The 13,501-nt window shown below is 41.2% G+C and overlaps 1 protein-coding gene across 13 annotated transcripts in view; it reads right to left on the bottom strand.

Annotated features, from left to right (window-relative positions):
• Positions 1-13,501, bottom strand: part of AGAP1 (ArfGAP with GTPase domain, ankyrin repeat and PH domain 1) — a 382,459-nt gene that overhangs the window by 168,630 nt on the left and 200,328 nt on the right. For all 13 annotated transcript variants that reach the window (XM_055813061.1, XM_055813062.1, XM_055813064.1 and 10 more), the window contains one exon: positions 12,498-12,590. In XM_055813061.1, the coding sequence (XP_055669036.1) occupies positions 12,498-12,590 (93 nt within the window). The remainder of the gene's footprint in view (positions 1-12,497; positions 12,591-13,501) is intronic.

Raw genomic sequence — 13,501 nt, 5'->3', positions numbered from 1 at the left:
AAAAGCAATCGCATTTTTCTGGCTAGTTTTAGGCTCTATGAACCATGCTGTGTACTCCTCACAGTTAGACTAAGCTGCTCAGGAAAACTAAATTCTGCAGCCGTGTGTTTGCACTAATTTTGTTTAGTTACAAGGCTCTTTCAAGCTCTACAGCTCTAGGACAACCATTAAGTGAAATACATCCATGTCATCTAATCATGTCACTCATCTCCAATTTATCATGAAGTGAAGGAACCTTTATAACACACCCAACATTTGTTCTATGATTTTTCTCCTTGTTCTAACTCATGCAAAATAAACTAAGATTTTATTTTACTTTTTAAGGATTGCACTACTAAATTACTCCCTTTATAATCAAAATATTGAGGTGCCAAAATCTAGCCTGTCTGCTAAGACTGCTCTAAAGACGTGTTGATAATTACTGCAGTCAGAAGGTTTTTGAAGAATAGAAGAAGGACTAAAGAAAACACTATTTTAACAAAAGCGCAAGGACTTCCATAATGGGCATTTCCAACACCAGTAACAAAGCACTTACAGTCAGAACACCTACATTTCAAAGGCCCCATGCTCACCCCCAAGCAACATTCCTTCTTTATGCCATTTTTAAATTTGCCATTGCTACTCATACTCTGGATAAACACTTGCTCACATGTGTTAAAATATTAACAGTGCCATTGCCTTTATTTTTTTAAAAACAAACAAACAAACACCAAAACAAACAAAACCAAAGTAAAACAAGAAAGAAGCAATGCTGGACCAACACCCCTGATTCAGATTTACAAGCAATTACCACAAAACTAAAAGATAGCAAAAGAATTATGAAAATATTTAGAACCGCCAAAGTTTGCCTGTTCAAAAAATTAGGCTAAAGGGCTTTAAATGCGTGCTGTTCAGTTTACTCTTTTGATTGCTCTACCACTATGTAAATCAATTTGTTAATGTTCCTTACAAAATGCATGAGCCAGTTATACTGACAAACACACAAAGCTCATTCGTAATTAGCAGTTAATTAGTAAGAAGGAACAGATGCTGTTAGAGTTTCAGCAGGCGAACAGGTTCTGTAAACAATGCTTATAAATCTAAATGAATTTATTAACCACAATGCAACTGTCAACATTTTGCTGGCAACCATACAGATATGGTGGAATCCCCAAAACATCTTTACAACATATTAATAATCATCGTGTCAACCAAAGTCTGTCAGGCAGTCTCACTTGCTAACTGTCATAAGCTTTCTACTTAATCTTGTTATGTCACTTCTCCGGCCTCATTCCTCATACCCTCAGATGAAGAGCTCCAGTTGCCAAAGTTAGCCCAGATGCATGCGGACCCACCTCTGACGCACAGCAGCCCCTCGAAACAAGAGGAATTTTTGCAAGAGGAGTGTTTGGTTTGCACCGACACCTGGAACAAGCTCCCACTAACTCAAAAGCAACAGCCAGCACACGCAGCTCTGAAAGCACATCTTGGTCCTGAACAGTTTGCAGTCATTTTCTTTACAACCGGTATCACCCGACGAGAGATCACTGCTAGGAAGGCATCTCCAGGATCACCCACTAGAAATAACTAAAGGTTAATTAATTCCACTCTCCATTTATAAAAATCATGCACTCAATAAGCCATCGAATGATGCTGCAGGTTTTTTGGTGGTGTGTTTGTTGGGGTTTTTTTGTTTGTTTTTTGGTTTGTTTGGGTTTTTTTTATATTATCTGTGTAGGTGTAGATGGCTGCAATAAAAAGAATGCCTCTTGCAAGCATTTTCTAGATGCAACTGTTAAAGCAGTATCTAGACACACTTGAGCCGAAGGCTTTTGGCCAGGGGGCAGTTCTTAGCCTAAGGGCAGCGGTGAAGATACCTTAGTGACCTCACTGCTGTCAATCTCGGCCTGTCACACTGAGATGCCACCTTGATATACTGCACCATTTCAGCACTGGAAAATTCTAATAAAATTTTTAAAGTCATATTATGGCTTTCTTTATTGATGTTCTCTTTCATACTTACATTGCTTTCGATCGTTCCCCCCTCCTCCTCTACCTGAAAGTATTCTGACACCTCTTCACTGTGTTCTATACTCGCTTTCAATGGGCACGCCAGGATTTGCAATACGCCAGCACACAGAACAGGATGAGAACATCCCAGGTGCATTAAATTCTCCAAAGCTTTACAGGAAAGACTGCTTGGCTTGCCTTCTGCAGGCTCCAGTCCTACCCGCTGCACTGCTTCAGGGACCAAAGGCACGGAGGTTGGGGGAACCCATTCTCTGCTGGCATCAAGCACTGGGCAAAAACTGACGAGGATGGTATTATCATGGATGCAGCCTCAGAGAAAAACAAATGCTCTTTCCCTTCTGTTATGAACACAGCACTGGAAAACACATCCTTGACTGGTTTATCCTAAAGAGCAGCATCTGCTCCTTTTATACAGACATAGTCAGGTAAGGTTTCTTGCATTGTCGTCCGTCCGTTGTCGTGTCCCCCGTCGTCCCCGTCCCCCCTTTTTAATTGATTTTTTAATATATGAGAAGCTCCTGCCTTACTATTTCTGTAGAGGCTGATAGGTCTTCTGGCACTCTCCTCCTCCCTATTTCCATTCTCTTTCCACAGTCCCTCAAAGGATGCTTAACCTGATCAACACACTATTCCAAACAAAAGCTGGAATATCTCCTTTTGAATCTTAATGATGTGCAAGAGCTATAATCACTTGACATGTCAGCTAGGAACTCATTAGCTACTAGTCAAACCCAGAAGTTTTTCCTCATGTCTTTTAAGAAACAAGTAAGAGCATTACATTTGGATAGGATTTAAAAAACCCCAAAAAACAGAGAAGACAAAGTTGAACACCTCTTTTACTTTGGAGGCTGTGTCACACAGACAAATGGAATGTTATTTTTGAAACTGTGTGCCACCTGCCAAAACTGACACCAATAAACATTTAAATACACTTCTTTATTATGTAGAATTCTGTAGAAAACAGAACGCTATGTTTACTATCACAGGCACCACACCACAAAGACGAATTTTTGAGCGGGGAAGAGTTATGAAGCAAGTCACCCTGAAATTAAACTGGTTAACTCATTCACAAACCACTAGCTTTCTTCCATTACAGGGACCAGAGGCTCCCATTAGCTTCAGGTCACAGCCACAGGCAGTCAAAAAAATGACGTAAAGTTAATTTCGCTGAAAAGTTTATGAATAACATCTTATTTATAGATTTTTAAATAGACCTGTGTAGTACTTAGGCTGCTCACTTTGGACTCTGCACACTTGGGACTGTCACTACACAATTTTTATAAGGGATTTAGAGATTAAAATAAGGACAATTCATATGATGGGAAACAGAACGCTCGTATTTTAGGACTACGAAATACTAGGAGACGAATTAAAAGAAACGTAATAGAAAGTTAGCGCTTTTAAGCTGAAGACCCAAACTCCAGCTTCCTCCTGTAACCCTCTGAGATCTAGGGAAGGGAACCCAGCAGAATCCAGAAAGCAGGAGGAAAGAGATGACCCAGTAGGACAGACTGATGGACAGACAAGGAAAATGAATTGTTTCAGTCCGAGCCATGCTGAGGTTGTTGCCCCGGCCTGCCTGCTTTGGCTAGGGGCTGGAAGGGGACATCCCCTTGGACCGGCAGGTAGAAACATTAACCTTGGGCAGCGCAGGGTTTCCCGGTGGCAGCTCGTGACGCTGTCCAGCTGCCCAAGAGAGCAGCGCACTGAGCTGAGCCACGCTGTGTTCTCACCTCCTTCCACTCTATAGAATAATCAGGAAGAGAGAAATAACAGCAAGCTTCCTGAAACTGCACACCCCCCCCCCCTCCCCCCCAAAATCAAAATCTATCAAATCCAGGAATTTTCTAACGTTATGGTATTCCAAATCCTTAGGGCTACTGCTTTTCTTGGGATCCTATCTGAAAATCATCAACAGGAAAAACACACAAAACCAGCTTTTGCAGTCAAATAAAACATTATTCCAGGCAGGTACATGTAGCTGTAGTCGTTCCTCTGATGTAAGGGCACATTTGATCTAATTGGAAAAAATATTTCAAGTGCACTGGGAATAGTCACTGTTAACTGAATGCAACAACGAAAAAGGAAAAAAGAGCATGCAGACCCGAGGGAATTACCAAATCAATTAACAACTAATTCAGGAACTAATTTCTGTATTGCCTCTTAGCACAAAACTGTATCTTTAATTTCTCCTGCAATAAGCATCACCATGATAGTCCTAACACACTCTGACGCTTTAAATGAGTTTACAAGTATCTCTTTTTGATTGGCTATATAACATTATTTCTTCACAGTTCAATGCAACCATAGCCAAGTGCTCTGAAATATTTAATTATACTGGTAGCTACCAGTTAACAATTTACAGAACCACAGCGAATACAAAACATTTTATAACTAGTCATCAGCTAATTAAAAACACAGCAAAATGTGTATGTTCTGATTATAAACAATTGCGGAGGAATTACACAGAAGATTTCAGCACTACGAGTATTTGGCTAAACCCCACACCCTCCTGTTTGTACAAGCAGATCTGGATACTGATTACTGTGATTAGACAGAAGTGTGACAGAGAAAATTACACCTCACGCTAGATATAAATAAATAAAACTATGTCATCTGTCAGTTCCTTGCGAATCACATAATTTCTGAGTTTTGGAAAGCCACTCTCCAGAGACACCAATACTGGCTTGCAAACAACTATCTAGAAGCCTACATGAGCATCGATAAATAAAACCCAAAGCAGCAGTGGTTCTGGAGAATGCTTTGGGGCAGAACATGGAGCAGAAGCAGCATCGCAGCGGTTTGGGTGCCCGTGTCAGGGATGCAGGTTTCAGTGCAGGAGCTCTGCAGGTAGCACCTGTGTGGAGAGGTGCACTATAGAAGACACATGTGTAACACAGGCAGGTCAATCCTGGAGGTGCGTGCTCTCTCCAGATGTTTGCTGCCATCCTTCTTTTGAAATGCTTTTGGTCGTTACGTGCATTAGCCACTTTTATTTCAAAATGGAAATTGATTTTGCGTGCAGACAGAGATCAGAAGCCATAGGATAAGCCCGAGCACTCAGCACAGGGCCTGCTAACGGACTAGTCGTAGCACCGTGTGTCCATCCTGCTCTTCCTATACAATTTTTTTCCAGCCTGTCAAGTCAGATGAATTAAGCAAGAATAGATGCTAAGACGGTGGCTTATTTGTTCTCCCTTTTGGTAGACTCAAACATTTACATTCAGGAAACCCGCTGCAAAGAGCATTTATTGTTTACAGTGATGGCGGGTCTTGGGTCTGACACTTGCCTGAAGCATTACAGTGCTCTTCTGCTAGCGAGGATGACTAAGGACATCAGTTTGACTGACCAGACGTGGCAGACAATCTCTTTTCAAAACCTATTTTGAAGACACTGCCATGCTTGCTGAAATGCTCTAGCAGCTGTACAGACAGCCCTGGGTATTTTAGGGGAAAACAGATTTCAGGTACGATGTTCTTTCTGGTTCGATGGGAAGGACTAAGATAACATAGCATCGTGCGTCATTCCGCACAAGAATTGTGTAACCAGTACTGTACACATTAACACCCCAGCTAGAGCTAAAAATTAGCAAAGGAAAAGGAAGTTAGGAAGAAGAAAAGCACTCATCAAGCAGAGGCAGGACTGACCCGCACCTCTTCAGTGGGTAACTGAAGGGAACAGGGAAGCTGAGCAGTACAGAGCAGCAGGCAGACAGGAGGTCAGCAAGACAACACGGGGCAAAGTCTGTTAAAATCCAAATTAAGCTTGAAAACCCCCTTTTTGAAGTCGAACAATGAAGAACGACAGAGAATAAATATATTACGGTCCCAGCTATTTGGGCTAAAAGGTTACAAAAAGACAACTCTGGAAATTTAGGGATCAGAACTAAGGGAAGAAATGCAAATGGATAGTCTTAAGTTTGGATGTGCCGAAGGAAGGAAGGAACACTGTTGGTGTCAGAAGATTCTGCCTCACCTTGCAGGTCTTCTCCTCACCCTCGGCAGCTCAGGTGGCCACTGCAAAGCACTCATTTGCTTGGGTTTGCTGCTCCAGTTTACTAGCAAAGCTTCTCCACAGATGTATCAAGAGTGACCGCTAAGACCAAGTCTAATAAAAGCCAAGTTTGGGATGAACCACATTGAAATCCTTCTCTTTCTGTTTCCAGGCACTTTAGAAAGTCCTCAGGCCAGGGGCTGCCATGCAGGTATTGGCAATCTTCGAGTGCTCAGGCCAGACTATACTGGAAAAAAAATCACTGAGAAATAAAGCAATTCCCTATTTCCCAGAGATTCTTTCCTCAGAGTGGCACACAGACGGTGTATTAAAAGAGTTCACAAGCAAAAACCTTATTAAATAAAGATTCCGTATTCTGACTTTTTAAAATACATCTTAAAGATAGCACAGATTTTTCCCTCAGTAGGAAAGTTTTTGACAAATTGCTGCAGTTATATTCTTCGAAGGCTCAGGCACCTGGAAAAGGATCAAAAAATCGACAATGCAACGGCCAGGCCTGAAACAAAAAAAAAGTTAACAGGAAATTCTTGGGAAGGCACAAGCCGATTAAAAAAAAATAATTGCTGATAAGGGGTCATAAATTGCAACACAACTTCTCAAATATTTCTGAAGCTCTTTAACCCAAGTAACATTTTTTTCATGCTAAGTTTGCAATATGTTGAAAGCATTTTCAAATAGTTATCTTTGCCAAGTTTAATGCTATTTTTACAAAATTCAAAAGTACGTTGTGAAGTTCCAGTTTTGTTTATGCTCGTCCTAAGGAAAAACTGCAACTTGTGTGTCCATCCAGGAACCAAACTTTTCTTCACGAAAAGCAAATCAGTGACACCACACCCATTTGCTGACAAAGCCCCTACCTTAGCCATGACCTAAAAAATATTTGCAATTTTTAGTTCAGAGTTTACAAAACAAAGACAAAATACCTAATTTCACTAAGATTAGGTTAATGCACTGAAATACGCCAAGCTGGTAGGCAAAGAAGGTCATTTGAAATATCACCTAAAAGTAGAGCCCAAATAAGGTATTTGACTTTCTCCATTAATACAGCCATTTGCAAACTGAGAGAAGCGAATGGATTCTGAAGTTCACCTTTGCAAGTCATGGATGGCAAATTTTTCACGGTGTCATCAGTGTAATATTAACCATTAGAACATTTATTTTTAATCCAGACTTCAAGTTTGCTGTTCCTAAATGATGCAGGAATTTGGGGAGCACAAGAGGGCCAACACCTCCCAGGGTGAGCCAAGGGTGGAGGCAACCTGTCAAATCCTATTTTGACCAGTTTTTGGTAAAAGAATAGTCAAGGTTATATAGTTGGAGTACATAATAATATGAGCATCTGTGATCAGAAGAAGGTCTGAAAGCAGAAAGTCAAGGCCAGCTCTTACGTATTTATTTACACTCTATCTGGGGGGGATGGGGGCAGAAGAGGAGGAAAAAAAAAAAAGAAAGAGCACACAGCTGCCATCCCAAAAACAGACCTCCCATCTGCCACCCACGATTTGCATGTCACCTTCTCCAGGCTCATTTGTACTTCATTAACTGCCATTGACTTAACAAGATTTATGCAAATGACACCATAGGAGCTCGCTAACTCCCACTGCAATCAAGTGATTATGTATGTACAATTCTCCACAGCAATGAAAAATTAATACATGACAAGCCCCCTCACCGCTGAGCCGAGCTTCTTGCTTTTATTTTTCTTGTTGTGCTTTTTTTTATTTGAATATGCCCTACTGATAAAGATTTCACAAGACCGCAGAAAACAAAGTAGTCTTCCCAAAACGCTACAAACCCCTGACATCCTGGAAAATACGCCACCCGAAACTGCACAGCCCAATACCTGCTTCAAAATACTCACTCGGAGTACCAGAAACAAGTCCTCCTCTTCAGAATATGATTTTGAACAGAGGGTGCTCCAAACAGAGTAAGCCATTCACCCTAAGTTTGCTTTAAGGGTGGTATTAGCAATGCTACAGAAGATAGCTTAAGTATTTTTAGTTTAAGTGCCTCTTTCTCAGAAGTACAGAACTTTCAGTGGATTTCAACTTTGGGCTAATGCTGTTCTGGACATTTTCTGACTCCATTTGATTAGCAGAAGGTATTTAAATAGCACACCAGTGAGACTTTTTTTTTTTCCTCTTTTGGGAAAATTATGGCATTCACAGTTCTCTAAGGATGCTAAAAGCACTGGGTTTAAGGCATACTGATGCTGCTACCCAAACAGAAGGTGTTTGTACCTCCCTGGAAACTGGCCTTCCCAAAATTTCACTCACCTTAAGAGCATTTTGGCAGAAGTTAGCAGCCACCTTTTAAAAACATGTCTGCTCTTAATGGCTTACATTTTGGGTTTCTGCTGGGAGCAAGGTTTGTCAGAACAGTTTTATATAGCTTAGCCCAATAAAACCATATTTAGCACTCCAGTGAAAGGCAAATTTTAACATTAAGAAAGGACAGAAAGACTAAGAACATTAACTCTTTTTGACCAGATTGCTCTGAGTTAAGGATAAAACCCAAAGGAGTGCGGCATTTCCTTGGAAGGAAACTTTACAATTTTACTTCTTTTCCCCAAACTGTCAAGGATTCAGGGACTGAGAACAGGACTTCACATCAGGAGCAGGCTGCAACTCTTGGCGGCTTTTGAGCAAAACCCACACCAAACTGGTAGCCATGTGTGTCGGTATCTGGGTCCCAGAAAGGCTGCAATACAGAATTATAAGCAAATCTCCATGCCAGCATAGCTCGCTTCACAAGATGTGTGCACGCATTTAGAGAGAAACCAGGAAAGACAAGAGATGTCCCTACAAAACACCCCCCCCCCCCCCAGTTTAACCTGTCTTCAAACACACAAAGGCATCATGGATGATAAACATCAGCCGTAGCTAGGTTGATTCAACAGCTGCAATACAGACCTGATCTACGAAAGAAATTGTCGTTGAGATGAGTGACAAACTCCTTGTCATCTGCTACACTTCCTAGAGAGCTGATTCTTTTCATACATCTATTCTGTGCTCTCCCCACCACACACAAACATACCCGACTAATGTCAGCTCTTCTCCCCGCTTTCCTGGGCCTCTCTAGTGCTGGAAGAGTTTTCATTTCTTCCTCAAATCCAAAACATTTCCCATCTCCAATCAACGTGTTTTTGTTTTCTTTGGATTTTGTTGTCGTCGTTTTTGTTTTGTTTGGTTGGTTTGGTTGGTTTTTTAAGTTGGGAAATAGTATTTCTGGTTTTGGGGAGTCCCTGGATAGACAAGAACAACCCACAGGCACACAAAATACACTGGATAACCAAGCCATTGATTTCAACATCTGAATAGTAAGACTTTTCTTTTTTCTATTTGTTTTTTTGCAATTACATTTTTTTTAAGTACTGAGAAGACAAAAGCTACTGTATCTGAGCCTTAACTATAACACCTTTCTTATTTTTTTTGGGGTGGTGGTGGGAGTGGTGGGTTGAGGTTTGCTAATAAACTCAACCAACACAACTGAAGCACTGATCTGCAAGTATGAGCTTGGACTTCTGCCTTGCACCAGAAGCACAACCTTGCCAGGAGCCCCGACGCAGTATTGCTGGCATGCACACCGAGTAAGAACCCACAGAGAATAAAACAAACTACTGACAACAGATATTAAAAAGGCCTGGGCACTACATGCTTTTGAAAGTGTCCCAAGGACATAATAGAAAAGTATGTGCATGAAGCTGGCAAAGGCATTATGCTCATCATCAGCTTAAAAAAGCCTGAGGAGGTTTAACATAACCGGAGGTTACTCACCATACCGGCGCACAGGGTAGCGCAAAGTGACTTGCAGGCTAACAGGAAGGCAAACATTGGAAAAACACGGTGACAGAAAGATCGAAAGGAAAATCTTTTCGTAATATAGTAAGATTGCTCTCCTACAGCAACACTGTGAATGCTACGATCTGCATTCAACTCCCTGAAACTGGATTGCTCTTCCTCTTCCCTGACCATTCGTCACAGAAACATATCCCGATGGAAGGCGCTTCTCGTTCTAAGCAGCACAGTAGCATGACATACTACAGTTTTTAGGCCAGAAAGCTCTTTTCGCATCCGCGTGTCTTATTCACAGTTAATATATTAAATAAGAGACACCATCTTTTGTAGCAGGAACTTCTACTGCCTCAGGGAAAGGTCCACGTAGCTGATACCTGTAGAGCCCACTGAGAGCACAGTCGCGTCAGCAACTTAACTCTGTGCCACTTCTACTGATAGCACCTCTCCACCTATGTAGGGGGCAGACAAAAAGCAATCCCCTGGTCAGACTTCAGGAGCCTTTTCTGCTTGAAATAGTCATAGTTTGAAGTTACCTTTGATTACAAACTATCTATGGGGTTTTTAAAAGTAATGAAACACTGTCAGTATGAATACATATTGTATATAATTTTTTTTTAATTAAATGTTTCCACATCAAAAAAGTATTTTTTCCTACTCCATCTTTTTTTGCTTCAATGGCTAGGTGGCACCTGTCTCCTACACTTCACTGACGTTAACATAGGAAAGCCATGAACTCCCAAATCTGTTCTCCTGACATGTATGCACGATGTGAAACACCACTGGCAGCAGCCACCCCACAGCACGGCACACCGCTCAGCCTCCCTTCTTCTAGCACCCTTCCAAACCTGAATAGGGTCCTATCTGCCGACTACAGACCTGCTCAAATACTTGCTGATAACTGCTTGTACGTGACAAAATGAAATTGCCATCATCGGCGTTAGTAACAAGAAGCATGCATTCCCAAAAGATTGGTAATACTTAGAAACCAAGCTCCAGGGAGAATTTTTCAACCCCAAAATTCAGGAGCTCAGAGGGGCTATTTCATTACAACGAGGTATAGTGCAATCCCACCTAAAATGCTTACCTTACAATACTCTCCCTACAAGTGCATTTTTAATCACGTTAATTTCATACGAAGGCATTTTAGAATAGAACAGTATGTACACCTTGAATAAATATTGAAAAGTATATTCCTAATTTTTTTCATTCTCAGCTGCATTCACAGACACTTCTGTTTAATTAGCATTACCCAAAAGAATTCCAGCCGGTCTAACCCATCTTGTACCATACAAAAGCTACAGAAAAAAACCCTGCAGCTTGTTTTAAATGCCTGGAATCTCCTCCCCTGAACACAGAGCCAAATACTGAGCTTATCTGGTTTCAAACTGCTCTTCTGAATTGCAGCGCGTTTGATTAAAATTTGTCTACTAGAGATTCACAGACACGACAGCACTTTTGCTGCCTGATGGTCCCCAAAGGTCTGTTTAACTGCCTTTAAGGAAGAAAATCACTGCAAATAGTTAAGGGTACAAAGCCAAGTCCCCCTCCCCCCCGCAAACAGAAGAAAGAAAAAAACCCAACACACATAAACCCACCCCCAGACAGGAGACCCAGGGCTACCTGGGAAGATGAAGCATGGACTGAGGAAAGATTAGAAGAGGCAAGTGACCCTCTGGAGAGTAGGAAAGCCACCAAAAGAAACTGGAAACAACCATGTGACAAGAAAATAAGCTCCCTTCCCTCGGCACTTTTGCTACCTCCAGTGAAGTAACTCACCACTATCACAGAAACTATTTGTAAAGCGTGCCGTAGAAACGCTTAGCACAGTGTTCTTAACCGTGTGAATTCAGCGTCATTTAATTTGAGAAAGTAAATGATCTCATTCACCCAAATACTTCGCATCAGACGCTGGCATTGCTTTTGCCTTTCAAAGGGGTGTTCACAGCCACAATTTAGCACTGAGTTTCCGGGCTAATGAAAGTGCATCTAGGCTAGTAAAACAGACCAAAACAAATCCTTGAATTCAAGTCCTGTTGTGTAATGAGGAAGTTTAATTAAGGCCACACATTACAGCTGTAAACGTTCTCTTATATAATAAGGTCTAAATGAAACTGAACCTAATCAAAGTTACAATTCCTTCATTAGCAAATTACAAACAAGAGCGCACAGCTGACACACCGGCTATGATTATCACAACTAATTGCCTCGTTGTTACAAACCAGCCTGAAACTGTGTTCAGATGTCCGTCTGCAGTAGCAAATTAGGGCCACATCAGGCTATTTCTGCGATCACAAGGGGCTCTTGTAGAGCGATCTGATTTACCCTGCCGACTGGCAGCACACGGCCCAATCAAAGCCCCCTCTACAAAGGCAGCTTTGAAGCCAGCACAGCCTAGAAACCCGCTCCATATGCAGGCCGGCAGACTGCACTTCATTAGGCCTGTTGTCACATTTTCCCTCTTCTTATTCTAATGATCCTATTTTAATACACATAGGAACCTCTCCTAATTGATGTCAAGTGAGTGACTTCCACATTCATCACCACAGCACATCAAACGCGTCTTGGCGCACCGGCCCGCCATCAGAGTGCTTAAGACCCGAGGTGTGTCTCCAACTACGGAAATTTTTAAAAAAAGAAGGGAAAGAAGAAGAAAAAAAAAAGTATTTCAACATTACCTGTTTAATTGGGATTGCGCGCCCGCTTCCAATGCTATCTGTTCTGCTCTCCAGGACCTTCTTCTCTTTGTCTGGGTCACTCCCTTTCCGAGACTGCAGAGTGAAAAGAAAGTTTGTGCTCCATTAAATGTAGCAGTTCACATAGAGGACGCTTCCTATTTTCTTTTTTTTAAAGCAATTTTGACACATAAAAACAGACTCCAAGGCCGCAAGTTAGAATCTACAAAAGTATACAACCGTCCTAAAATCTGAATATTCAAAATACCGCCTGTAATTTTCAACCATCCACTAGTCTGAAATGGCGTTTGGGTTTAAAGAGTTACAGTTTCACTGCCTGAAGACCCAGCAGATCAGGGGGCACGTTTCTGAAGTTTCCAACAGCAGCTCCAAAGAGGAACGAGGGTTCCAGCTTCTCATTAAAAAAATCTGATATATACATGCATACGTTTAACTTCCCTTGCATGGTTTTTATAAATGTTATCAACTACTTAGAAACAAAATTTCTATGATGCTGGTTTTGATCATGTTGACTTTAACTTTCAATTTTTTTCTACTTTTGGGTGGTTAAAAGTTGGAATTGCGGAAGGTAGCGATTGATGCTGAAATAAGTTACCTGAACACGATGAAGAAAAATCAGCATGAGAAAAATTTAAGCAATGATGAAAACCTGAATGGCCCCATCTTGGCTTCACGTGATGCTGTAAGCACCCTAGGAGTAACTCACAGCGCTTAGTTCATGACTTTATAAAGTTATATAGGAATTTTAAGAAGTTATTCAGATTCCAGTCCATTATTGTGAAAGAATGCACGAGCATAATGATTTTGACAGATTTATTTTATTACAAAAAGAAGACCTGAGAGTCATCCTCCTTAATAACTGAACTGACAAGTGACAACTTCACTCCATTACTTTTCAATAGGAACATTACTTTCACGATTTCGAAAATGGGAAAACATTTTCATGTGCTTTTCAAATCAGAGATGATATATGAAATGAACACATT

Source organism: Falco peregrinus, chromosome 8, assembly GCF_023634155.1.
Source record: "Falco peregrinus isolate bFalPer1 chromosome 8, bFalPer1.pri, whole genome shotgun sequence".
Classification (NCBI taxonomy): domain Eukaryota; kingdom Metazoa; phylum Chordata; class Aves; order Falconiformes; family Falconidae; genus Falco; species Falco peregrinus.
Note: the sequence above shows the minus strand (reverse complement) of the source record. Positions and strands in the feature narration are given on the sequence as shown.